The sequence below is a fragment of the Eutrema salsugineum genome, unplaced genomic scaffold, assembly GCF_000478725.1.
Source record: "Eutrema salsugineum unplaced genomic scaffold, Eutsalg1_0 scaffold_13, whole genome shotgun sequence".
Lineage (NCBI taxonomy): Eukaryota > Viridiplantae > Streptophyta > Magnoliopsida > Brassicales > Brassicaceae > Eutrema > Eutrema salsugineum.
The window spans coordinates 8,782,891-8,807,485 of record NW_006256885.1 but is presented as its reverse complement, the minus strand read 5'-3'; the positions used below and the strand labels follow the sequence as shown (position 1 = coordinate 8,807,485).

At 38.9% G+C, this 24,595-nt stretch overlaps 9 protein-coding genes across 12 annotated transcripts; 6 read left to right on the top strand and 3 right to left on the bottom strand.

The window, feature by feature from the left end:
• Positions 1-448: 448 nt before the first annotated feature.
• Positions 449-1,619, bottom strand: LOC18023171 (protein EXORDIUM-like 6). Its single transcript, XM_006408294.2, has 2 exons — positions 1,068-1,619; positions 449-945 (listed from the first exon to the last, which is right to left on the bottom strand). The coding sequence occupies exons 1-2, from the start codon at positions 1,600-1,602 to the stop codon at positions 494-496; spliced, it is 987 nt and encodes a 328-aa protein (XP_006408357.1). The 5' UTR covers positions 1,603-1,619; the 3' UTR covers positions 449-493.
• A 985-nt stretch (positions 1,620-2,604) lies between these two features.
• On the top strand, positions 2,605-5,607 carry LOC18023170 (heat stress transcription factor A-1e). The gene is made up of 4 exons (XM_006408293.2): positions 2,605-2,698; positions 2,802-3,063; positions 4,098-5,292; positions 5,380-5,607. The coding sequence occupies exons 2-3, from the start codon at positions 2,809-2,811 to the stop codon at positions 5,265-5,267; spliced, it is 1,425 nt and encodes a 474-aa protein (XP_006408356.1). The 5' UTR covers positions 2,605-2,698; positions 2,802-2,808; the 3' UTR covers positions 5,268-5,292; positions 5,380-5,607.
• Positions 5,608-6,157: 550 nt separating this feature from the next.
• On the top strand, positions 6,158-7,048 carry LOC18023169 (probable calcium-binding protein CML18). Its single transcript, XM_006408292.2, has one exon. It carries the CDS (start codon positions 6,327-6,329, stop codon positions 6,828-6,830), a length of 504 nt encoding a protein of 167 aa, XP_006408355.1. The 5' UTR covers positions 6,158-6,326; the 3' UTR covers positions 6,831-7,048.
• A 538-nt stretch (positions 7,049-7,586) lies between these two features.
• Positions 7,587-8,657, bottom strand: LOC18023168 (putative F-box protein At4g11580). Its single transcript, XM_006408291.2, has 2 exons — positions 8,281-8,657; positions 7,587-8,160 (listed from the first exon to the last, which is right to left on the bottom strand). Exons 1-2 carry the CDS (start codon positions 8,655-8,657, stop codon positions 7,587-7,589), a joined length of 951 nt encoding a protein of 316 aa, XP_006408354.2.
• Positions 8,658-9,440: 783 nt separating this feature from the next.
• Positions 9,441-11,422, bottom strand: LOC18023167 (peptidyl-tRNA hydrolase 2, mitochondrial). The gene is made up of 8 exons (XM_006408290.2): positions 11,336-11,422; positions 10,698-10,902; positions 10,555-10,613; positions 10,390-10,449; positions 10,229-10,298; positions 9,990-10,059; positions 9,842-9,868; positions 9,441-9,711 (listed from the first exon to the last, which is right to left on the bottom strand). The coding sequence occupies exons 2-8, from the start codon at positions 10,899-10,901 to the stop codon at positions 9,662-9,664; spliced, it is 540 nt and encodes a 179-aa protein (XP_006408353.1). The 5' UTR covers position 10,902; positions 11,336-11,422; the 3' UTR covers positions 9,441-9,661.
• Positions 11,423-11,976: 554 nt separating this feature from the next.
• LOC18023166 (TOM1-like protein 1) lies at positions 11,977-14,090 on the top strand. Of its 3 annotated transcripts, none has more exons than XM_024159913.1 (4): positions 11,977-12,041; positions 12,554-13,084; positions 13,166-13,426; positions 13,511-14,090. In XM_024159913.1, exons 2-4 carry the CDS (start codon positions 12,566-12,568, stop codon positions 13,934-13,936), a joined length of 1,206 nt encoding a protein of 401 aa, XP_024015681.1. In that variant the 5' UTR covers positions 11,977-12,041; positions 12,554-12,565; the 3' UTR covers positions 13,937-14,090. The 3 variants fall into 3 exon arrangements, with proteins under 3 accessions (XP_024015681.1, XP_006408352.1, XP_024015682.1); XM_006408289.2 differs by having other exon boundaries at positions 11,979-12,041; positions 12,536-13,084; XM_024159914.1 differs by lacking the exon at positions 11,977-12,041 and adding an exon at positions 12,060-12,082.
• A 229-nt stretch (positions 14,091-14,319) lies between these two features.
• Positions 14,320-18,152, top strand: LOC18023165 (probable arabinosyltransferase ARAD1). The gene is made up of 9 exons (XM_006408288.2): positions 14,320-14,913; positions 15,204-15,377; positions 15,782-15,939; positions 16,033-16,180; positions 16,484-16,599; positions 16,683-16,821; positions 17,194-17,304; positions 17,418-17,486; positions 17,723-18,152. The coding sequence occupies exons 1-9, from the start codon at positions 14,449-14,451 to the stop codon at positions 17,861-17,863; spliced, it is 1,521 nt and encodes a 506-aa protein (XP_006408351.1). The 5' UTR covers positions 14,320-14,448; the 3' UTR covers positions 17,864-18,152.
• LOC18023164 (F-box protein At3g03040) lies at positions 18,146-19,096 on the top strand. The gene is given in 2 exon segments (XM_024159534.1): positions 18,146-18,777; positions 18,780-19,096. Coding segments are annotated over 2 exon segments (831 nt in total). The 5' UTR covers positions 18,146-18,263.
• A 499-nt stretch (positions 19,097-19,595) lies between these two features.
• Positions 19,596-24,546, top strand: LOC18023163 (cellulose synthase-like protein D3). 2 transcript variants are annotated; one of them, XM_024159916.1, is made up of 5 exons: positions 19,596-20,080; positions 20,301-20,358; positions 20,441-21,378; positions 21,457-22,264; positions 22,469-24,546. In XM_024159916.1, the coding sequence occupies exons 3-5, from the start codon at positions 20,480-20,482 to the stop codon at positions 24,215-24,217; spliced, it is 3,456 nt and encodes a 1,151-aa protein (XP_024015684.1). In that variant the 5' UTR covers positions 19,596-20,080; positions 20,301-20,358; positions 20,441-20,479; the 3' UTR covers positions 24,218-24,546. The 2 variants fall into 2 exon arrangements, with proteins under 2 accessions (XP_024015684.1, XP_006408348.1); XM_006408285.2 differs by lacking the exon at positions 20,301-20,358.
• The last annotated feature ends 49 nt before the right edge of the window (positions 24,547-24,595 follow it).

Sequence of the window (24,595 nt, the reverse complement as noted above, 5' to 3'; positions counted from 1 at the left end):
TTATTTAGTAACATTCAAAAAATATTTGTTTCTCTGTTTGGATGATCGTATTCATTTACAATGAATAATAATTGTAATCAACAATATGATTATTAATCAGAGGATGACAAAGAGACAACTAATTTGTAACGATCCTTATTATATTTTACTTTAATTGGGATTTTTAACCTCTTCTTCGTTGTCCAATTGAAGAAAATAATCATATATTTGGATTTTCTAACATCATGAATCGTGACAACAAATCTTCGAAATTTACTTTCTTACGTGTTAGCGTTTTAGTTTTAAATATGCCAAATAAATATGTATCTCATTACTAAACCATGGATTTTTTTTTTTTTTTCTCACAGTGTTTGATTTACACTAGAATCGGGCCAACTCCAACTCTACATTACATATTTCGAATAACAAATATATATCCTTCATAAAAATCAAGGTTTAAGAAGTTGGATTTTGCCAAAAGGATATAAACTGATTCACAAAGAACAATAATGATTTACATAGGAGTCCAGCAAGATTTGGTCTTAGGATCCCAAACAGAAGGAATCAAGAATTTCAAGTGGTTGATTCCGTGTGAGTTAAAGGCTCCACCAGTCACCGGGTCAACCCGAATTTTACCGGTAAAACCCGGAAAAGCTCCTGATCCGAACACCCGAGTGCACTTGGATGCGGGGTCCACGACATAATTCGTAGAGCTCTGATTTCCGTCGGCGCGGTACGGTGACTCAGATTTGAATAAGAATTCCGTTAAGGCTGAATTGGTGGCTAGGTCGGCTAAACCGGTGGCGAGCTGAATAATCAATGCGTCGGCTCCGATTTCACCACTTGGCGGTTGATAGGTCATGCCACGTGGACCTTTGTCAGCCGTGTGGAAAGGCCAAGCGCACTCTCCGGGACATTGCACCTCCGGGTTGCTCACCATTATGTACGGTTGTGGTTGTTTTTTACCTGAGAGTTCCATTTAATTAATTACTTAACTATGTCAAATGATTGTCTCTAATTATCAGTTTTTATACGAAATAGATTAATAATTATACAAGATAATGCAAATAACGAGAAGAAAATCAAACCTTTAACACTGCCATTGACCGTAATGGCGTACTGTTGGCAAGTTCCGCTACAAAACCCTACGCCATGAGCCCTAACTTGTGATGCAAGTATTACCACGGGCACTACTTTCGACATATTTCCAATGGCCGTCTCAACCAGTTTCTCACCATTATCGATTGTCAATTCCTTACCGTAATTCATCTTATCATCCACGTAACTTCGGACAATCTTCACCTTAATCCTCGGAGCTATAGTTCTGTTACTCTTCTTCTGTCGGTAAATTTCTTTCACCTCATACCTCTCTTGATAACTCTCCACCACTTTCCACCAAGATGATACTTTCGGATCAAGACCTTCCTTGGCGTCGAAGTTAAGCGATTCTATGAAATCACGAACCCTCTCTTTTTGGACCGGCGTGAATTGTCCGTACCAGAGTAAAGAGAGATCTAAGGTTCCGTTTGGGATTTGTGAAGGTGACTCACGTGAATAACAGAGAGGCGCAAAGAGGAGGAAGGTAATGACGGATAAGAAGGAGGAAGAAGAAGAAGACGCCATTGCCGCCGCGTGAAAAAACTTTTTCTGTTCTATTGGCCTTGATGGGGTTTTTTTTGGAGACGTAAATAAATTTATTGTTTAAGCTATTTTTTGACATCAAAAGGTTGTTTTTTGTTGTTGTTGTTTTTTTTTTCTGGATAATCGCCAATGAATCAAAATAGGTATTTTCAACAAAGCTAACTATTTTAAGACGGGTGGTGAAAAACTCTAAGACATTCCAACAACACTCTCTTAACACGTAATGAATGATGAACATATAAAACTGAACCGAACAAAATTCAGACTGAAATTTCTAAACTGATACCAAAGGCCAAAGCCACAACCGATGTAACCAGACGGTCCAGACCCAATAAACCGTAACTCACTAAAAATTCTTAATTTTCTTTTTTTGTTATATGATTTCTATCTATAAAAATGGATTTACATGTCTTTTGCTAAATCGAAGCTGCTGAATCCATTTCTTTCAAAATAAATTAGGTTACATTTGGGTCAAACAATGCTCAAAACTGAATTGAATGCCACCAAAAAGGCGACAATAACAGTGATTAATTTTTCGGGCATATACTTTTTACTACACAAACTCAAATGAATCGAAGATATAGTTTTCTTAATTTAGTATAGTCTTGATAAGTTTTTTTTTTTGGGGGATGTTATTCATAAAATTAGATTTGATATTTATTTGGGGTTATATAATTTTTTTTTTAAAACTAGTATTGGCCGCCTTCTACGGCGGGAAGCAGTAGCAGAGCAACTTGAAACGCGAAACGCAGAAGCTTAGGGGTTCTAATAATTCAACGCGGTCCAGTGCGACGTTTTAAAAAGCAGCTTAGGGCCAGATACGTTCTAAGAAACAGAAAGACTAGGTACGTTGATGAATTAAAAAAGGCCTACTATCATTTGTCATCGGCCCACGTGTAATTTAATTTTTGTTTTAAAAAAGTAATCTAATTTTTAATAGAAGGCAAAGAGGAAATTCGGATCGACGGTAGAAAAATGTGACACGTTCTAGTTACTCCTGCGAAACTCCACCGCTTTCTGGAATAAGAAATTGCAGTATAAATAAAAGAAGCAGAGATAAAGCTTTTTGCAGACTAAAGTAAGTGTTCAACTTCTTCTAAAGAGAGTAGATCTTTGAAATTCTTCGTCGATTAAATCGATTACCTTGTTTCAGTGAGTAGATTTTGATTTTTGACTCCTAGGATAGAAATGGGATCTGTTTCCGCATCTGTACCGACGGCGAACTCTTCGTCGGCGTCTACGACGGTGATGAGCTCTATTCCGCCATTTCTGAGCAAAACCTACGATATGGTTGACGATCCATCGACCAACGACGTTGTGTCTTGGAGCAGCGGGAACAACAGCTTCGTCGTCTGGAACGTGCCTGAGTTCGCCAAACAGTTCCTACCCAAGTATTTCAAGCACAACAATTTCTCCAGCTTTGTTAGGCAGCTCAATACTTACGTGAGAACCCCTCGATTTTTTTATTTTATTTTATCATCTGATTTACCTGTTTTCGTCAAAAATTTCATAATCCGATTTGGGGGAAGTCCTACTTTGCGTGCTTCGTTTTCTCTATTGGTTTGGTTGAAATTTGGTATTTGAACGAGTGAATAGGGTTTATGTGCTTCATTCTTCATTTGCTTAGGTTACGAATTAAGAAAAAGAAAAAGGGTTTCACGGATTTTAGTCTCTTCTCTGGGGTTAAGAATAGTAAATCGACGTTATTCTTACGGAGGATTGGTCGATTGCGAGGGGTTAAGGATAGACTTTGAGAAGTCAAACTCCTATGAGTGTTTATAATAATGCTGATTAGTGTTCCTAAAGAGTTTCCGACGCTGGTAAAACTATGCACCTTTACTTGGTTGTGTTATTTTTCATTTAGTTTCACTAATTTTGTCCTTGGTAAATAGTGGATCTACATATCTGTATTGTCCTTGTTTTGCAGATATCCTTGAGTAGTATTGTGTACATGTATTCTGCATCTGTGTCTGTGAGGCTGGAATGCAATTTCTCATCCCATTTTCCAAATTAACTTTTCTTAGGTCAAATAATACTCTTACATAGCTTTCTTTCCTGTTGTTCTTTGCTTTTCTAACTTACCAAAAGGTTCCGCGAACTTTGCAGGCTTTGTTTGGACATGTGCTCATATGTGTCTGAAGATTTGGTTGCCTCAGCAGTTCCATTTCTGCCAAGTAGCTCTAACTCACAAAACAAAATTTCTATCAGTTGTCCCACGTTAGCTTTCCATTCGTTTGTATTTGTCCGTCCAGGTACATGCCGATACACTAAGAACTATTTAGTTTCGTTGAGCCGTGGTAGTTTGGTGCTGCAGTTAGACACAGTGGAGAGATTTATCATATTATACCATCTCTAGAATAGTAGTTATTGAAGAATTTAATGGTCGTTATGTTTATAACTCTATATAAAAATATTCTATGCTGTAACTTCTTGTGGTTGATGACTATTCCATTCTTCATGCATCATCTTTTTTCCAGGGTTTCAGAAAAGTTGATCCAGATCGCTGGGAATTTGCAAATGAGGGATTTTTGAGAGGCCAAAAACACATACTAAAGAGTATTGTCCGGCGAAAACCTGCTCAAGTGCAGCCTCAACAACAACCTCAAGTTCAGCACTCATCTGTTGGTGCGTGCGTTGAAGTGGGGAAGTTTGGACTCGAAGAAGAAGTGGAAAGACTTCAGCGGGATAAGAACGTCCTTATGCAAGAACTTGTGAGGTTAAGGCAGCAACAACAAGTTACCGAACATCACCTGCAAAATGTGGGGCAGAAAGTTCATGTGATGGAGCAGAGGCAGCAACAAATGATGTCATTTCTGGCGAAGGCAGTCCAAAGTCCAGGTTTCTTGAACCAGTTTGCGCAGCAGAATAATGACGGAAACCAGCAACACATTTCTGAGAGCAATAAAAAGAGGAGGCTACCTGTTGAGGATCAGAGCCAGAGGAATTCTGGCAGCCACGGGGCTGATGGTCTTAGCCGCCAGATTGTTAGATATCAGTCATCGATGAACGAAGCCGCAAACACTATGCTCCAACAGATACAGAATATGAACTCACATAGCCGTCATGAATCCGTTTCCAACAATCATGGTAGCTTTCTTTTGGGCGATGTTCCAAATTCTAACCTTTCAGACAATGGGAGCTCCTCAAATGGAGCATCTGGAGTTACATTAGCAGATGTTTCATCCAATCCTACACGCTCATATCCTGGAACGAAGTATCACGGCCCTTGTGAAACAAATCAAGTCCTGGAGGCCAATTTTCCTTATTCGCAAGCTGATCTGCTAGCTCCAAAGCAAGGAGCAACAGCTTATGGGAGCCCGAATTCAGATGTGGTTGGTTGCGAGACAGATAATGGAGAGTGTCTAGATCCAATAAGGGCTGTTTTGGATGGCTCAATGGAACTAGAAGCCGATGGCATAAATGAGTTGCTTCCTGGAGTCCAAGATTCTTTGTGGGAACATTTCTTTGGTGAGAGCCCAGTGATTGGTGACACAGATGAGCTAGTCTCAGGATCAGTGGAAAATGGAGTGATAATGGAGCAGCTAGAATTACAATCCAGCCTGAGGAATGTGTTGAGCAACAATCAACAAATGAACCATCTTACTGAACAGATGGGGCTTCTCACATCAGATGCGCTCAGAAAATGAAATCGCCAGTCTTTCTACTCAAGAGGTAACCCATCTTTCTTTATTGATGACCTATACATATATATTCACACTTTCCAGAATCTTTTGGCGAAAAACTGACTTGTTCTCGCAGATGGAGAAGATGGGTTAAGATCTTGTGGAGTCGCAGCAACAAAAGAATAATAACCAAAGGAGGTATGTCGTATGCATGTATTAAACTGGTATGTATATATGATTGTATCGAACTGGTGCAACTTTCATTCTTGTCAATGTGTAATAAAATAAGAGAATATCGCCCTGTGATGTTTTTTTTCGCATTATACTTGGAAAGAAATCAAGGATCTTGCTCTCGATACTCCTACTTAATTGCCAATCACTGCAATTTATATTTCTATTCAAGTAGTTTATTTTGAAAACAATAATAAGTTTATATGTTTTCTGTTGTTGTAAAACTGAATCTAATTGTCCGAAATTTATGAAAAGAACTAACATACAAAATTATGTTTTCTGTTGTTGTAAAACTGAATCTAATTGTCCGAAATTTATGAAAAGAACTAACATACTAAACTAAATAAATATATTTAAAATCAACCAAAATGAAAATCAGTTAATTGTGTTTATATATTTGGTTCAAAATCAAGTTAAACCGAATCAAATTAGAATTTGATCTCGGATTAAATTAATCTCGAGCGCCCAAAATACCCAAATCCAGAAACAAAAAAAAAAGCTAGTTTATAAAATCCAAAAACTCTAATCAAACGGAACAAAATTACAAATATCCACCGCTTATTTATCAGCACGACTGTTATCTCTCCGCCGAACAAACGTTGACCGTTTAATTTCTTAGTACATCTGAAATCATTTATTTGAATTTAATAAATTAAAATTATCATTCCCTATCTCATTGATTAGGAAAACAATCCTACTTGTTCGAATTCTTAAACCCATACCTGTCGTTGACTTGTCAAGAAGAAACAAAATCAATCCCAAATCCTCTACAAAAAAGAATGTTGTTCATCGAAATCAAAGCTTGATAGAAATCAAAATCGGATCCGAGATTCGGCTACTTGGAGGAGAAAGATGAGCGGAGACGGAGACAAGCCTTCGCCGGCGCCGGGGAAACTAGGCGATGAGCAATTAGCAGAGCTCCGAGAGATTTTCCGATCATTTGACCAGAACAAGGATGGAAGTTTGACGGAGCTCGAGTTAGCCTCGCTTCTCAGATCTCTCGGTCTAAAGCCGAGTCAAGACCAACTCGATACTCTGATCCACAAAGCAGATCGGAATAACAACGGAATGATCGAGTTCTCCGAATTCGTCGCCCTCGTCGAGCCAGATCTGGTCAAGTGTCCTTACACGGATGAGCAGCTCAGAGCGATCTTCAAAATGTTCGACCGCGACGGGAACGGTTACATAACGGCGGCGGAGCTAGCTCACTCGATGGCGAAGCTAGGTCACGCGTTGACGGCGGAGGAGTTAACCGGGATGATCAAGGAAGCAGATCGAGACGGTGACGGTTGTATCGATTTCCAAGAATTTGTTCAAGCGATCACTTCAGCATCGTTTGACAATGCTTGGGGATGAAGAAGAAGGTACATAATTTGAAATTTTCTGCATCGTGTGGAGATTTCTTTGTTTCTAGAGGATTCATTTGAGCATTTTGCATATTCTGATTTGAAAGTATATGTGTGTGTGTAGTAGGGGCGATTGCATACAAATATTGTGAGATACTTACAGTTTCATATATTCTTTTGATGAACATTTGATAGCTTGAAGAGAAAGTTATCATTGTTGGTTTCCAACACTAGCGCAAAACCACTTATAGCTATGCGTGAGTCGGAATCAACCAATCGCTACTATATAGGTCTTAAATAGGCAAAACAGAAGAATGCATCAAAACAGACTCTTTATCTTCCAAAGTTTGGCGGTAAACAGCAAATATTGTCAAATTAGAATCTTCTAATAAGACAAGTTTTGTACAAGTCCATGTAAAATCGAGAGATTCGAATGCAGTCGTTTTGTTTTGTTCGTAGACTTCTCATTGGCAAGCAGTACGTGACGCACCACCTCATTTGACACAAATTAAGGTTCCTGTTGGACAAAAAAACAAGTCTCTTGTTTATTTATCTGAAACTTGGAAGTCGAAAAGCTGGCTGGAACACACGTTTCTCACATACTCATAGTATATATTTCATAACGATCGAAGTTTTACAATAACAAAGAGTTTGTTATCAATGAACCAACTCTGTTCAAAACATATATATATATATATATATATATATATATATATATATATTTTTAAATTAGGTTCAAAAGTCAAAATCTAATTCATTTATCTCATCATGTTTCCACTGTTCCTCCCGAACGTAGCGAAGCTTTGAGCGGAGGATCCATACGATTCTGTATATATTTCCACACATCTTGGAAAATTGTGCAGTGATCCGAACTACTACACACCAAAATTCTATCAAGCTTCTGAGTACCGATTTGTACAATTTCTTCCTCAGGTCTCATTCCTAATATATAGTAGGCGTCGTTGTACTGGTGCGGTTTTTCCATGAAAATACAATGTGAAAGATTAAATATCTTGAGGTTTGGATGGCCGATGATGAGCGACATTGTTGCTTCTATACAGACATAAGAGCATCGAAAGCTTATTCGCTGGACGCTCGGAAAGTTACAGATAATTATATTGGCCAAGATTTTGTCCAATAGACAATGAAATTTTATGGTGGTAAGATTTCTACAGCTGTCTCCGATGGCTCGAAGCTCAGGGCTTAAGGCGTCATCTCGCCATGGATATGGTGAAATAGTCAACGTTTGTAGATTCTTCAATTTACTAAAGGCTAACTCAATTGAATTCAAATCTAACCTTTTCCATATTGGTAACGCAAGTTTTCGGATGTTCGGCATCCTTCATAAAAGAAAACAAGAGATTTTTTTTTTTTTTTTTTTTTTTGTCATTTTAGGATTTTAATTCCACAAAGAATTCAATAATGAAATCAAATGATAAGAATGGAGATAGTTTTATTACCCGTTAGAAATGATCGCCAGATCCTCTTCTAGTATATTGTTGCAATATACGTTGAAGAAAAAGTTTGTCGGGACAGTACGGCTGAATTTGTTGATCTCAATCAAGATCTTCCTAAGGTGGTATCGATGCTTTTCTTTATCGTCATTATCCTGCATTTGTGGCCAATAGGGGTCATCCAAGACGATCGAATCAAGATCGTTGAGTTTGATAGTGCTCCATATTGTCTTGTTGTGAGAGGCAAGGAACCAAGTGATGCACACTCGTGATGTTCCCATGACAACGTCCACTACGTCGAGCTTCTTGAAAATGTTTGAAAGTATGTCTTTATCCATATTTTCCCATCTCGGAACATTTCCTGACCCCTCTTGACTCTCCATTAACTTCATTGGAATTAGTTTAGACAAACAATTTTTGGCTTCAGATCTTATAGGCACTTAACCTTTTCTGAAATAAAAGTTTCGAAGACTGTTTGATTCAGCCAAATGTTACAGGATATTTATAGGGTATGAAGCTTCTGACTATTCAGATTTATACCCATCAATATATAAACAATAAGTGCATGAGATTTGTGACAGGATCTTTTCTTGATATGCTACTTAAAAAACTTCAGATTCTGTAATGTTGGCATTTTGCAAGTAATATCAGTTTTTGTTCATTTATAGGTATTTTATTTTGTAATTGATATATAGATATTTTATTTGGTAGATGATAGGGCCTTCTCTAGGTATGCTACTTAAAAAACTTCAGATTATATGTATTGTTGCAAGTAATTACAGTTCTACTAATATATATATATATATTTTATTTTGTAAAAGATATATGTTTATTCAGTAGGAATTACTAATATATTGTATCAGAAATTTTTGTGGTTTTAGTTCTTTTTTCACTAAAAATACAGTAGTTGAAAAGTTAATGGATACCTCTATTAAAAGATATGTTAAGATAGATATTAAAGATATAAACTTATTAAAATGACCAAATCCATAAGAATTTATTTTATACATCAGTTTTTTAATTTTTTGAAATTAGTATGTTTACAATTATGTAATACTATATTCTTGTAATTTATGACATAGATTAGAACATGCGTATAAGCAAAGTTTATTTATAATTTAATATTTTATGTTTCTATTTTTTTTTAATAAAACTTAGCGTGGTGATTTTGGTTGACAAACAAAAAGTATGGAGTTTGTGAAACTATTCTAATTAAAACACTAAAAATCCATCACCGATATAACTTCCATTTGATAGACTTCTCAGTGGCAAGAATGGTTAAGAAGAAGGAAAACAGATTAATCACTCCGCAATGACGAAAAAACTTGCAGCCAATTAACACTCTCTCCCTTCTGCTAGACTATATCAATATCGAATCCAAATGTTGTTACATAAGCTTTAGTCCACCTGTTACATCATTAACAACATCCACCGGTCCTGCACAAGTAACAGTTTATGGGAAATTATAGGAAAAATCTAGATTTCATCTAATTAACGTTCAAACACAGAGCGGTCGAAAGAGGCTGCAACTATTACTGTCCTTGAAGGATCATAGATGATAACTTACCAAGAATAGCCATAACTGTCCTTGAATCTGGAAAAAAAAAAAAAACATAACAAGTACATACATTAAATTCTTATTTTTCTGACTACGTTTAAGTAGGATTTGAAGTTTGAGAGCGGTTTGAATTCCAATCAGTAATTATGGAACTCACCTGGAGCTATCTGTGTTTTTCCGGCATCAATGGTGATATGGGTTGGCAATTTAATAGACTTTGCCTTTTTCTGTCCATATTAACAACACTGTTAAACTCTGAAGTTGAAATCATCTAGACAATCAACATACGATCCTATCTATTTTGTAACTTAAACCAAAAGTTCAAGAACTAACAATCTGCAATCTTGCAAAGCGCAAGAAGATTTCTAAGGTAATAACACATGTTTAAAAACTCACTTGCAAAACTAGCATCTCTTCCTCACTCTCGATTTTGACAACAACTTTTGGCTGGGCACAATTTTCCCATCTGCAATGACAATAAAACCAAAATTGTTAATTTCGTCTGTCGCCTGCTAAAAAAAAGGATTTGAGTACGACTATGATATGGTGTGGTGTACCTGTTCAAGGCTTTTGGTGCCCGTTGAAGGAGTTTTTTGTATAAACCTAAAGTTGCATGACTACATAATGCAAAACAAAAAAACAAAACAAAAAATTGAATCATTACTTCAGATGATTAAAACACTTAAAGAGAAAAATAAAAACGTTTAAAATTTGATAATCACCTGCATTGAGCTGCAATCTTTCCTTTGCCCATTTTAAGATCATTCCTCACTACCAAAACCTACAAAAGACAACATAAAGAAAGAAGCAAATTCATATCAGCTTATTGTGTCTACAACTACAGAGAGAAATAGTTATGAGTAACCATTTTGAATTTTTGGCGGAAATCAGTGAGTTTCTCAATCTCGAGGGGTTCCTTGGACTTGGTCTTCTTATTGCCATTGGAATCCGCATTGATGGTGACAGTTCTGGAGGGGACAAAGATGCCGCGGGATTGTCGTAGAGTGCTGATGTAATATCCAAGTGCAGCTCCAAGAAGTAAAGCACTTAACCACATCAAATCCACCATCCTTCAAGGGAAAAAAAAAACTAAACTCAGTGATTACGAGAGAAACACACTACTAATTTTGGGAATTTATAGTGAATAAGAAAGTTTTCTCAAGTAATGCAAGTGAACAATAACAAAAACCAAAAACCAGCCTCTTAAACATATGCAAAAAGCTGACATAATTAGAACTTAGAAGCATGAAACTCAAGAACTCAATTCCACAGCTATCATTCACACTAAGATAGAGTTTTTAAGCCAAACAAAAGCTGTATCGGACCCATTGATCGATAAAGCTACTTCCTTCTAAGGTTTCTCGATTCTAGGATTCACCAATGGGGATTTTCAGAAAACAACAAACTCATAAGCACTTTTTAATTGTCAAAACAAATCTACGAGGGACGAGTAATCGCAATACGTTTTGAATCCAAGTAGTCAACGAGTATTTTTAACATTACCTTAATCTTCCCGGAGAAATACGGCGGCTGAGCAGTTGAACAGACCTTCTCTCAACTCTTGCCAATTTAGGCGATAGCTTTCTGTTTGGGAACGGGATTATCTATGTCCTTTACAATATTTAAAGCAGTAATTAATTTGCCACCCATTATTTTTGCAAAATTTTCCTTTTAGGTTTCATTTTTTTTTTAAACTAACCAAACTTTTTAATCCATCCTAAAATTAAACAAATGCATTGTCTTATGATCTTATCCAATAGTATAAATTTGAAAGATTTTACTATATATTCTTTAGTTTTTTCTTTAAGTTTGTTTTTATGGTAAGAAATTTAAAACCTATTTATTTTGGATATTAAAAACTAAGAATTAAAACCTAAAACTCTACAAAAATCTTCATCTAATTCAAGAAGAGTCTTCCAAATCATAAGAATCCATAATATGATAATCAATCATATTAAAATTTGTGGGCATCCTGATTTGCTCGAGATAAAGTTATTCGCACGACCAAACACACCTCAACTTAAGTCAACGCGTTTCTACTTTTTTTTTTCTAATTTTTTTTATTAAGTCAACGACAACTCCGTCGTAGATTTTCTTCCTTATTCGTCTTCTTTTTAAACCAGATAACATTTGTTGACAAAAAAAAAAAAACCAGATTACATTTCTGTTGCAGATCATAAAGCTTCACTTCTCGTTTCGACGAACAAAGGTAACTTCGCTTATCTCTTCTCGTAGTTTCTTCGTTTTTAAGTTAGTATCTCATGTTGATTTCCGTATATTTCCCTCGACTATTGTTTTTTTCTTTCTGATGTTATCGACTGCTTTTCGCTACAGTTTTTGTCGTTCTAGCTAATTATAACATAACTATTTATGTTCTGTTTTTCTTCTGAATTTTTATCAATGAAAATCGTTCTCGAAGTTTAGTTTCCTGTTAAAAACCCCTAATCTGATTCCTCAATTACAAGTTGGTTCTCGGAATCCAATTGCCTAGTGACTTCATTGACTTATTTTGATGGTTCGAGATGAATTTAGTTGTGATCGGTGAAATCAAGTGTATACGAAAGCCTCTGCTGACTTTTACTTTGATGAAAAATTTCAGATAATCCTTTTGGAGATTCATATTGAGATTAGAGGAATCTTCAATATAAGATAATACGTAATATCCTTTTAGGCTTGATATTGCTTATGTTTTGAGATTTCCAGGTTTTTTTTTTGTGTTAGCACCGGAAGAAGATGAGTGACAATCTAATGGACAAAGTAAGCTCATTTAGTGAGCGTCTCAAGATTGGAGGTTCTGAGGTGAGCAAGAAAGTGAGTGCTGGTGTGAGCTCGATGAGTTTCAAAGTGAAGGAACTTTTCCAAGGTCCTAACCCAACTGATAAGCTAGCCGAGGATGCTACTTCAGAGAATCTAGAGGAACCGGATTGGGCCATGAACTTGGAGATATGCGATATGATCAATCAGGAGAAGATCAATAGCGTTGATTTGATCCGCGGGATAAAGAAGAGGATAATGATGAAGCAGCCGAGGATTCAGTACCTTGCCTTGGTTTTGCTTGAGACGTGTGTTAAGAATTGTGAGAAAGCCTTCTCTGAGGTTGCTGCTGAAAGAGTCCTCGATGAAATGGTTAAGCTAATTGATGACCCTGAAACTGTTGTGAACAATCGGAATAAAGCTTTGATATTGATTGAAGCTTGGGGGGAATCAACCAGTGAACTCCGCTACTTACCAGTTTTCGAAGAAACTTACAAGGTTTGGTGTTCTTAACCTGTTTGGTTATAAATGTTTCTCTCTGGCGATTGGGTTTTTGATACATTTGTTGCAATACTATAGAGCCTAAAATCAAGAGGTCTCCGCTTCCCTGGACGTGACAACGAGAGCTTAGCACCTATTTTCACACCTCCTCGATCAGCTTCAGTACCAGAAGTGAATGTTGCTCAGCATGTGAATGAGCATGCACATGTGCAGTACAATGCTCCTCCTGTACAAAGCTTCACTGTGGAGGAGACAAAAGAAGCTTTTGATGTTGCGAGGAACAGCATTGAACTTCTTTCAACGGTTTTGTCCTCTTCACCTCACCAGGAAGCTTTACATGTAAATCCAACTCTAAAGATATGAGTTTCTTTTTTCGATTATATAATATTTCTGCATTTTTATGGGTTTATTTTTTGTTTGTAGGACGAGTTGACAATTACACTTGTACAGCAATGTCGGCGATCCAAAAGCACTGTTCAAAGAATCATCGAGGCATCTGGAGAAAACGAAGCCCTTTTATTCGAAGCATTGAATGTAAACGACGAACTAGTGAAAACGCTGTCAAAGTATGAAGAGTTGAAGAAACCGTCTGCACCATTAGCTGCACCTGAGCCAGCCATGATCCCTGTTGCTGCTGAGTCTCCCATTCATGCAAAAGGAGAAGAATCGCTGGTCAGGAGATCCTCGGGTGGTGCTCATGGAAGCAGCAGCGATGACATGATGATGGATGATCTCGATGAGATGATATTTGGTAATAAAGGTTTTGGTCATTCTTCATCTGAAGCTGCGACTGGGAACGACTCGAAGAAGCAGCAATCTTCTAAAAACGACGATCTCATTCGCTTCTGAGATGTTTTTTTTTTGGGTTGAGAAAACTCTAGTGGACTGGTGTTTGAACTTGGGAATATGAACAGTTTTTATGTAAATAAAATTATCCTTCTTGATTTCTGACTTGACTCGTGTGAGGGGTTTATTATATAGAAAAAGAGAGATTTAAACAGAAGAATTGCGAATCTGTGTTACGTTAAGGCTTGGACTTCAGCCTCTTCATGTTATGTGCAAGTTCAAAGACTTTTTTTCTTTTTTAATTGTCTATCTTGCGCGCTTGATCTGAGGTGCTCATCTATATATGGGATAAACCGCGCTATCTTAAACACATTTTACTATCTTACGCACTCATTCATCACAGTCGCTTACTATCAAACGCTTAATTAGAATTTAGAATCGTCACATCCCCGATCTGGCTCGGCCGGGAAAAGTCCCAGTCCCATCGGTAGCTACTTACCTTCCTCACTCACTCTAATAATTCTCCGGGTAACAGACAAATTTTCCGATTTTGGATCGAAGATTCAGATCTTTCAATGCCTGGAAAGCTGCACAATCGTCATTCATCCAGCAGATGTAACTTGAGATTCGTAATTCTCGCCGCCGCCCCCGCCGTCGCCGTCGTCTTTATTCTGTTCATCTGCTCCGTGTACTTCTCATCCGTCAGGCCCTCGGTTACCTATTCGGTCCAGACGGAGAGGTCCTTCGTCGCTTCCTTGGAGCATTTTTTGACACATAAGGCGCCTAAGCTCTCGTCACACGTTATAGATGACACGGTGCGTGGTGAGAGTGATCATCTAGCTAGGAAGCTCGACGATTTGGTGTTTGAGAGAGAGAATCGGCTTTTGAACGAAGATCCCGTGGGGTTTCCGGTTAAGGTCTACGTTTACAAGATGCCGAAGAAGTTTACCTACGATCTTCTTTGGTTGTTTCACAATACTTACAAAGAGACTTCGAATCTCACCTCTAATGGAAGCCCTGTGCATCGCTTAATCGAGCAGGTAACACGGGTTGATCATCTCTCTCTCTGTGTCTCTTTCTCTAACATGAGTGAATTTTTTTGATACGACTCTGGGATTACGAAATTTCTACTAGTTGAAGAGCATAATGCTAGCATGAGACTAAATCAGAGATTAATAATGTGGAATCATTGTTCATGTGGTTAATTGTCAGATTTCCCTTGTATTCTTTTGGTAAGAAAATTGATGGATCGTAAACTTGGCTGATCAATTTTCTTCAATTGTTTCTGCTTAATATTTTTGGCTTATTAACAACCTTTTCTAAATTGCAGCATTCTATAGATTACTGGCTCTGGGCTGAACTGATTGCTCCTGAATCTGAAAGGCGTTTGAAAAGTGTTGTGAGGGTCCATAAGCAGCAGGATGCGGACATTTTCTATGTTCCTTTTTTCACTACAATCAGCTTTTTCTTGTTGGAGAAGCAGCAATGCAAAGCACTCTATAGGGTGTGAGTGAGATTCAAGCTACAATTACAGCTATTACATTTTATTTTCGATTGTATATGTTGTGTTACTTTTTGTAGGCCTCATCTTCAAGTGCCTTTTTCTTTGTGGAAAATATTAGGCTGAGCTAGTATGTGTTTGAAATTACTTTCTTTATTTACCATGAACTCGCTGAAGATATTTGGTTCTACCATACTCACTGACCTTTGTTTGCAACTCAAATGCTGTTTAGTGATAGGTTACCGACTGCTGAATCCTGACTTCTCCCATTGCTTGTGTTTCATTAAACAAGGCTTCTTCTTTGTAGATGCAGTTTAAACTTGCCTCAATAGTTGCTACAATTACCATTGGAAAAACATGGAATTTAGGTCTTTAACGGTGACATTTCGGCCATTTATTAACTGTAGGAAGCTTTGAAGTGGATCACTGATCAGCCTGCATGGAAAAGATCTGAGGGAAGGGATCACGTATTTCCTATTCACCATCCCTGGTCTTTCAAGTCTGTCCGCAAATTTGTGAAAAACGCAATCTGGCTTTTGCCAGATCTGGACTCCACTGGGAACTGGTAATTATAGATTTCCTTCCATAGTTTATGAGTCATAGAAAATGTTGTTTTTATCTATACTTTAATGCTTTTCTGTTAAATTCGACACTGTAGGTATAAGCCCGGGCAAGTTTCGCTGGAGAAAGACCTAATTCTTCCTTATGTCCCCAATGTGGATCTTTGCGATGCCAAGTGCCTGTCAGAGAATTCACCAAAGAGGACCACTCTTCTTTTCTTCCGAGGCCGACTTAAGCGGAACGCTGTATGATTCATGCTATCTCCAACTCTATTCCTTTTTCTTAGAATAATTCGTAAACTCTATATTGAGTCCTCTTCATTTCGTTAGATAGAATTATGCTTTAAAATTAGGAGTCGCTTTGTTAATACTTAATACCATTCATGTGATCTTCCTTTTACATGCTGTGACAAATTTGTTATCCCATTCTAGTAGGAGTACTTTGTTAAACGAGGAAACTGAGTTGTATTCTTAGTTATCCTTAACTACTTGTATGATGACAATGTAATCTCTGTCTCACAGATTGAGTCCTAAATTTTTTTTTTGTAGGGAGGGAAAGTGCGTGCCAAACTCGGTGCAGAGTTAAGCAGTGCTAAAGATGTGATCATTACAGAGGGCACTGCTGGAGATGAAGGGAAATTGGCTGCTCAAAAGGGCATGCGCAGGTAAAATCTGAGATGTTTATGATAATTTCTGTGGTACATATTGTTCCTCTTATCTTCTTATAACTATGTGTATCTTCCATCAGATCGTTGTTTTGTCTGTGTCCTGCTGGTGACACACCATCCTCTGCGAGGCTGTTTGATGCCATCGTCAGTGGATGCATACCAGTTGTAGTTAGCGATGAGTTGGAGTTACCTTTTGAAGGACTGCTTGACTACAGGAAGGTGCGTCTGAACTGGTACATCGACTGATGATATCAATGTTAGTTGCACCATAATACTTGGGAGTCATCATTTTTTTTTTTTTGCCTATTTCTTTTACCACCATCGAGAGCAGTCTAGAACATACATTCGTTCCTTGAAAACAGGAAAACAAATAATGATGACTCCTAAGTATTATTGTGAAAATTTTTGGTGTAATTAGTTTTGATTCCTGTCACATCAAAGTCGCTTCTGTGTTTCAGTTTCACTTCATACTGGTGTTTGTGAGATTTAGATGCTGTGAAGTTTGATCAAATTGTTTCTGAATTTGTGTATATGAGAAACAAGAGTTTCTATAAACTCTATTCTCATCTCTCCTTTTTATTTCTCTCTCAGATTGCTGTGATTGTTTCTTCTGGTGATGCTACCCAGCCTGGGTGGCTTGTGAATCATCTGAGAAGCCTTAGTCCCTCCCACATCAAAGGATTACAGAAGAATGTAGCTAAAGTAAGTAATTACTTTACTGTACCTTCACCAGAATTTAATTCTAAGAAATGTTTGGAACCTGGTTTCATAATTTCCCAGAATAAAACAAGGGCTTGTTAACATTTTGTTTGCAGTACTCGCGGCATTTCCTATATTCCAGCCCTGCTCAGCCTTTAGGTCCAGAGGACTTGACATGGAGAATGGTATATAGCTACCTCCACTTTATACCTTGTTTCTATGACTAATCTCTAAAGCACTCATAATTAAAGGTTTTCTTCCCCGAGCTTTCTGATTGTTTTTGGTTGATTTCAAGACAGTGAATTACGCATAAGCCTATTTGATTCAGTATTTCGTGCATTTGATCACTGACTCGTTGGTGTGCATGATCACTCACGCATTAGCCTATCTAAGAAATTTATGATGTTGTTGCAAATTGTAGATAGCAGGAAAAGTGGTGAGCATGAAGCTTCACACGAGGAGGTCGCAGCGAATGGTGAAAGGAAGTAGGAGTATATGCAGATGCGATTGCTGGCAACCCAATTCCACAGTCTCCAATCCTTTGACTCGTGTCTTATCTTAAAGGCCGAATTCAATTTTCCTTATGTTTGTTTCCCGATTTGTCCTTTTGATTTGGGGTTAGGAAATAATACTATATATTATGAGACTTTTTTGTTTACATATTGTTGGTTGGACCAAGTTGTTTAATTTTTTTAGTATGGGTTCGAAATAGGAATATACGAATGTTAATGTCACCGCTATCTGGCTGGCTGTATACATATATTTTGTATTCATTCGTTCTGTTTACAAAAACACGCGTTATATTACGCAGAAAAGAAGGAAAAAATGTCATTTTATAAACGGAATATCCCAAAAATACCTTTTTCTCTCTCTTTCTCTCTCTCGAAGGGGACGCCCTAATTTTTTAGTATCTTTCACACTCCCAGTCCCGAACTCATTTGGCTCTTGTTGCTGCAGAGAAGATGGATCCCTTGAGCAGTCTACCGGACGAAATTCTTACTCATATACTGTCCTTGCTTACCACAAAGGAGGCTGCTTCGACATCGATTCTCTCAAAGAGGTGGCGCAATCTTGTAGCATTTGTCCCCAATCTCGACATTGATGACTCAGTCTTTCTTCATCCGGAAGATGGTAAGCGGGAAAGAGACGGAGTTCTGGAGAGCTTCATGGATTTCGTTGATCGCGTATTGGATTTGCAGGGTGATTCTCCCATCACCAAGTTCTCCCTCAAGTGCAGAGAAGGCGTTGATTCTGATCGTGTAGATAGTTGGATAGTTAAAGCGCTGCAGCGTGGTGTTTCGGAGCTTGATCTTTCCATCGATTTCCCCTATTATTACTATTATACTCTTCCTTCCGAGTTGTTCGTCAGTAGTACACTAGTGAAGCTGAAAGTGACAAGCGTCTATGATGTTCATTGGTGGGGCTGTATAGACGCTTTCTTTCCAATGCTCAAAAGTCTTCGTATTTACGCGGAGAGGATTTCTTCGACGACAAGATTGAGGACCTTCTTCTTTGTTTCCCTGTGCTCGAGGATTTACAAATTGCTAATATGGAACGGGCGAATTTGGATGTAACCGTGTCAAGTGCAACCCTCAGAAAGCTAGTTTTGAGCGTCTTCGGCTCCAGGTCCTATCGAAATCCAAAGAGCATTTGTTTTGATACTCCAAATCTGCTTTCCTTCACCTACTTGGAGATGATAGAAGAGTACAACAACTCATATAGTTGCAATGTCCGGGTCCTGATGAGTGATTACTTAGTCAAGAAGTGGACCAGACAATGTAGTCTCTGTCTCTGAAGAAGAAAACTCGGAATTTGACTTGCGTTCAACTTTGTTGGCAATCCAATCCCACAATCCTTTGACTTATGTTTTCTGAAGAAGAAAGCTTCGGTTATCTTTTGTTCGGGTTTTTGTAGATGCGGTACAATTGAACTGAGAGATAACCGCGTGATGTTTGACTTTGTTTACATGTTGGTAAGAACAAGTCGTTTAGTGGGTTCAATTTTCCTTCTGTTTTTTGTTTTGTTTGAGTTTTCTTAAAAGATCATTATTGGTGTTTACTTGCTCCTCCCCATAACACATGCGTGATTGACGTTTTTGACGGACTGTGTCTACAAACACACGTTACATCAACCTAAAACAAATATGTAATTTTGTATCCAAAGTTACGCGTTCGTTTCTTGTGAATTTCCCAAAATGTCCTAAAAAAAAATTAATCGAACGCGTTATAATGGAAAATAAAATAAACAAATAAAACATTTTCTTAATTCTCTCAACCTTGTCCGAAAACCTCAACTCAAAAAGAACACCAAAAGGTATAAAAAAAAAAATCACAATCTCCGCCGGTTTCTTCTCTCGCCGGTGTTTTGACAGACTTCGTCACTGTTAATACGGCCTCGAAACCTTACTATTTCAGTCAGAAAGTCTTAGAGCTGAGAGATCTTTGGATCGTCTTTCATTCTCATCTCTCTTCTCCAATTTTTATATATTTTAATTTCTGTAAGATCTCTGAATAAAAAAATGGGGTTATCGCTGCCATCATAACGTGTATTAGTAAAACAGTAGTAGTGCTGATGTATTTGGTCACGACTAAGTCCCTTCCTCGTCTCTTCTTCTTCTTTCTCTCTCCCTCTCTCTCAAATGCCCATAACCAGTTTGGGCAACACGACCACATTTGATTCCTTGAGAGAAGATTTCTCAAAACTAAGAAAGCGTTTTCTTCTTCTGCCAAATATATATCGGGTGAAGATCTGAAGCTTAACCTTTGTTACAGACTCTCAGGTACAACATTCTTGACTTTGAATGTGAAAGCTTCGAGTTTGATTTATCTGATTTTGATTTTTATGCGGAAATAAATTTGGGAAAATAAGGTTTTAGAAATTTGAGAGTTTGAAATTGAGCTACTTATTTAGATTTCCCTCTTTAGCCTCAGATTTAAGCTTTCTCCTCTTTTGGTGGGCTTATGAAACAATGATCACTGCCTTTTTGATGTTTTTTACAGGAGATTATGATGAGATTCGTTTTTGTTCAAGCTTAGATCTACTGGTTATTATTTCCGAGTTAATAATCTTCTGAAAATTGTGTGATTTATAACACATTGACTTGAAAATTTGAGCATTATTACTTTTGGATTTCTCTCAGGGATCTGCCGGCTACAAGTCCGGTGGATATTATTAGACAATGGCGTCTAATAACCATTTCACACACAGTCGATCCAATCTATCAACAAACTCTGATGCTGCTGAAGCCGCCGGTAGGCACCAGCAAGCTGTGCCTCCTTCTGTGACATTTGCCCGGAGGACAACCTCTGGTCGCTATGTCAATTACTCAAGAGATGATCTCGAGAGCGAGCTGGGAAGTGTTGACTTTACAAACTATACGGTTCACATTCCACCAACTCCAGATAACCAGCCCATGGATCCTTCCATCTCTCAAAAGGTTGAGGAGCAGTACGTGTCGAGCTCCTTGTTCACAGGAGGTTTCAACAGTGTGACTCGGGCTCATCTCATGGACAAAGTTATTGAGTCGGAGACCAACCATCCGCAGATGGCTGGTGCGAAAGGCTCGTCTTGCGCGATCCCTGGTTGCGATGTGAAGGTGATGACTGATGAGAGAGGTCAAGATCTTCTTCCTTGTGAATGTGATTTCAAAATCTGTAGGGATTGCTTTGTGGATGCTGTCAAAACCGGCGGTGGTATATGCCCTGGGTGTAAGGAGCCTTACAGGAACACTGATTTGACGGATTTGGCTGATAACAACAACAACAAGGGGACGCAGCAACGGCCTATGCTTCCTCCACCATCGGGTGGCTCAAAGATGGAGAGAAGATTGTCATTGATGAAGTCGACCAAGTCCGGTTTGATGAGGAGTCAAACCGGGGATTTTGATCATAATCGGTGGTTGTTTGAAACCAGCGGTACTTATGGTTACGGGAATGCTTTCTGGACTAAGGACGGGAATTTTGGGAGTGAAAAGGACGGAAATGGCCACGGTATGGGGCCACAGGATCTGATGAGCAGACCATGGAGACCACTTACTCGGAAACTGCAGATTCCTGCAGCTGTTATTAGTCCTTACAGGTGAAATTGATTTGTTCTTTACTACGATATTTCCATTTGTTCAAAACTTTCACTGACGCATTTGATTTTCTTGTGCAGGCTTTTAATATTTATCCGGATCGTTGTTCTTGCGCTGTTCTTGATGTGGAGGATTAATCACAAAAACCAAGATGCAATATGGCTATGGGGAATGTCTGTGGTTTGTGAGCTTTGGTTCGCCTTTTCTTGGCTTCTTGATCAGCTTCCAAAGCTGTGCCCGATTAACCGAGCTACAGATCTCAATGTTCTTAAAGAAAAATTTGAAACGCCTACACCGAGCAACCCAACCGGGAAATCTGATCTTCCGGGACTCGATATGTTTGTATCTACAGCAGATCCGGAGAAAGAACCTCCTCTTGTAACTTCCAACACCATTTTATCGATTCTCGCTGCTGACTACCCTGTCGAAAAGCTTGCTTGCTACGTCTCAGATGATGGAGGAGCGCTTTTGACATTTGAAGCCATGGCTGAAGCAGCGAGTTTTGCAAACATATGGGTTCCTTTCTGTCGTAAACACGTTATCGAGCCGAGGAATCCGGACTCATACTTTAGTCTGAAAAGAGATCCTTACAAGAACAAGGTGAAGCCTGATTTCGTTAAGGATCGGAGACGGGTGAAGCGTGAGTATGATGAGTTCAAAGTTAGGATTAACAGCTTGCCTGACTCGATCAGGCGCCGTTCTGATGCTTATCACGCGAGGGAAGAGATTAAGGCCATGAAGCAGCAGAGACAAAACAGAGACGAAGAGATTTTAGAGCCAGTCAAGATTCCTAAAGCTACATGGATGGCTGATGGTACTCACTGGCCTGGAACTTGGATAAATTCTGCTCCTGATCACTCCCGTAGTGACCATGCCGGTATCATCCAGGTACATTTCGGTTCACTTCGGTTATTTCATGTTTTTTTTGTTTGGAGCCATTCAGTTCGTCTATAGCTGAATTGGGAACCGGAGTTTGGTTCAAATTGGTTTGGCAAATTTTTTGGTTGCGTGAGGTTAAAGAATTTTGGTTTGAATTTTCAGTTTCTGTGCTAATATATCAATATTTTTTTCGAAATTTTGAATAAAATGTAGGTGATGTTAAAGCCGCCGAGTGATGAGCCATTACATGGAGTATCTGAAGGGTTCTTAGATCTTACAGACGTCGACATTCGTCTTCCACTTCTTGTCTATGTTTCGCGTGAGAAGCGTCCGGGTTATGATCATAACAAGAAAGCAGGAGCCATGAATGCACTGGTCCGAGCTTCTGCAATCATGTCCAACGGTCCATTCATATTGAATCTTGACTGTGATCATTACATATACAACTCTCAGGCTTTAAGAGAAGGAATGTGTTTCATGATGGACCGAGGCGGTGACCGGCTTTGCTACGTTCAGTTCCCGCAACGGTTTGAAGGTATTGACCCATCAGATCGGTATGCGAATCACAACACTGTCTTCTTTGATGTGAACATGAGAGCTCTTGATGGTTTGATGGGTCCGGTTTATGTCGGAACGGGTTGTCTCTTTAGAAGAATCGCATTGTACGGATTCGATCCGCCTCGGGCTAAAGAACACCATCCCGGATGCTGCAGTTGCTGCTTCCCTCGCAAGAAGAAGAAAACTCGTGTACCGGAAGAAAACCGATCTTTGAGAATGGGTGGTGACTCGGATGATGATGAAGAGATGAATCTTTCCTTGGTTCCCAAGAAATTCGGAAACTCAACTTTCCTTATCGATTCAATCCCGGTCGCTGAGTTCCAAGGTCGTCCTCTTGCGGATCACCCGGCTGTGCAAAACGGACGTCCTCCCGGCGCTCTCACCATTCCTCGCGAGCTTCTCGATGCATCGACCGTGGCAGAAGCCATAGCCGTTATCTCTTGTTGGTACGAGGATAAAACCGAGTGGGGATCTCGGATTGGTTGGATTTATGGTTCTGTCACGGAAGATGTGGTCACGGGTTATAGAATGCATAACCGAGGCTGGAAATCGGTTTACTGTGTGACGAAACGGGACGCTTTCCGTGGCACTGCGCCGATCAACTTGACGGATAGGCTGCATCAGGTTCTCAGGTGGGCTACTGGCTCGGTGGAGATCTTCTTCTCAAGAAACAACGCTTTTCTCGCTAGCCCGAGGATGAAAATCCTCCAGAGAATCGCTTACCTAAACGTTGGAATCTACCCGTTCACATCGATCTTCCTCATCGTCTACTGCTTCCTCCCTGCGCTCTCACTCTTCTCAGGCCAATTCATAGTCCAAACACTCAATGTCACATTCCTCATCTACCTCTTGATCATCTCCATTACACTCTGCTTACTCGCTATCCTTGAGATCAAGTGGTCAGGAATCTCACTCGAGGAATGGTGGCGAAACGAGCAGTTCTGGCTCATTGGAGGAACAAGCGCTCATTTTGCCGCGGTTATCCAAGGATTGCTCAAAGTGGTCGCCGGAATCGAAATCTCATTCACGTTGACATCTAAATCCGGAGGAGACGATATAGACGACGAGTTCGCGGATCTCTACCTTGTGAAATGGACATCGCTTATGATCCCACCCATCACAATCATGATGGTGAATCTAATCGCGATCGCGGTCGGGTTTAGCAGGACGATTTACAGTGTGATTCCGCAGTGGAGTAAGCTGATTGGAGGAGTGTTCTTCAGTTTCTGGGTTTTGGCTCATCTTTATCCTTTTGCTAAAGGGCTTATGGGAAGAAGAGGAAGGACTCCGACCATTGTTTATGTTTGGTCTGGACTTGTTGCTATCACCATTTCTCTGCTTTGGGTCGCCATTAATCCACCTGCTGGTTCTACTCAAATTGGAGGATCTTTCACATTCCCATGATTATAGGTTTGCTTTCTGAATATAATCTTGGGATATCAAATCTTAACATATATGTATTGTTTACATTTCTTTATAAGATTATTACATCTGTCCAAAGATGTAAGTCTTGCCAGCGACTGATAGGATTTAAAAGCTGGAGACGGACAGATTGGCCAAGAACACAAAGTATAGTTGACATAGAGCAAGTCAAGAACTTCGCTCGTTGTCATTTCTTTTATTTTTTTTGTTTTGCTGGAAAAGGACATTTTTTCTGTCTTTTTAAATTTTGTAATCTTTTGATGGAACTATTTATGTGCTACTGTTAATCAATAATATTATATTTTACTTTTCGTATCGGTTTTTTTCTTAATTCGTTCATTTAATTTAATAGGAGCAGAC

Excerpts from the sequence above, each read along its gene's own strand:
- LOC18023163 (XM_006408285.2), top strand. The coding sequence starts at position 20,480 with ATGGCGTCTAATAACCATTTCACACACAGTCGATCCAATCTATCAACA. Across the intron at positions 21,379-21,456 it reads GCTGTTATTAGTCCTTACAG|GCTTTTAATATTTATCCGGA; the intron begins GTGAAATTGATT and ends TTTCTTGTGCAG. Across the intron at positions 22,265-22,468 it reads ACCATGCCGGTATCATCCAG|GTGATGTTAAAGCCGCCGAG; the intron begins GTACATTTCGGT and ends AATAAAATGTAG.
- LOC18023165 (XM_006408288.2), top strand. The coding sequence starts at position 14,449 with ATGCCTGGAAAGCTGCACAATCGTCATTCATCCAGCAGATGTAACTTG. Across the intron at positions 14,914-15,203 it reads TGCATCGCTTAATCGAGCAG|CATTCTATAGATTACTGGCT; the intron begins GTAACACGGGTT and ends TCTAAATTGCAG. Across the intron at positions 15,378-15,781 it reads AATGCAAAGCACTCTATAGG|GAAGCTTTGAAGTGGATCAC; the intron begins GTGTGAGTGAGA and ends TATTAACTGTAG.
- LOC18023169 (XM_006408292.2), top strand. The coding sequence starts at position 6,327 with ATGAGCGGAGACGGAGACAAGCCTTCGCCGGCGCCGGGGAAACTAGGC.
- LOC18023166 (XM_024159913.1), top strand. The coding sequence starts at position 12,566 with ATGAGTGACAATCTAATGGACAAAGTAAGCTCATTTAGTGAGCGTCTC. Across the intron at positions 13,085-13,165 it reads TTTTCGAAGAAACTTACAAG|AGCCTAAAATCAAGAGGTCT; the intron begins GTTTGGTGTTCT and ends GCAATACTATAG. Across the intron at positions 13,427-13,510 it reads CTCACCAGGAAGCTTTACAT|GACGAGTTGACAATTACACT; the intron begins GTAAATCCAACT and ends TTTTGTTTGTAG.
- LOC18023168 (XM_006408291.2), bottom strand. The coding sequence starts at position 8,657 with ATGGAGAGTCAAGAGGGGTCAGGAAATGTTCCGAGATGGGAAAATATG. Across the intron at positions 8,161-8,280 it reads CTGGCGATCATTTCTAACGG|GATGCCGAACATCCGAAAAC; the intron begins GTAATAAAACTA and ends TCTTTTATGAAG.
- LOC18023171 (XM_006408294.2), bottom strand. The coding sequence starts at position 1,602 with ATGGCGTCTTCTTCTTCTTCCTCCTTCTTATCCGTCATTACCTTCCTC. Across the intron at positions 946-1,067 it reads GGTCAATGGCAGTGTTAAAG|GTAAAAAACAACCACAACCG; the intron begins GTTTGATTTTCT and ends TGGAACTCTCAG.
- LOC18023167 (XM_006408290.2), bottom strand. The coding sequence starts at position 10,901 with ATGGTGGATTTGATGTGGTTAAGTGCTTTACTTCTTGGAGCTGCACTT. Across the intron at positions 10,060-10,228 it reads AAGAGATGCTAGTTTTGCAA|AAAAAGGCAAAGTCTATTAA; the intron begins GTGAGTTTTTAA and ends TAATATGGACAG. Across the intron at positions 9,712-9,841 it reads GACAGTTATGGCTATTCTTG|GACCGGTGGATGTTGTTAAT; the intron begins GTAAGTTATCAT and ends TTACTTGTGCAG.
- LOC18023170 (XM_006408293.2), top strand. The coding sequence starts at position 2,809 with ATGGGATCTGTTTCCGCATCTGTACCGACGGCGAACTCTTCGTCGGCG. Across the intron at positions 3,064-4,097 it reads TTAGGCAGCTCAATACTTAC|GGTTTCAGAAAAGTTGATCC; the intron begins GTGAGAACCCCT and ends TCTTTTTTCCAG.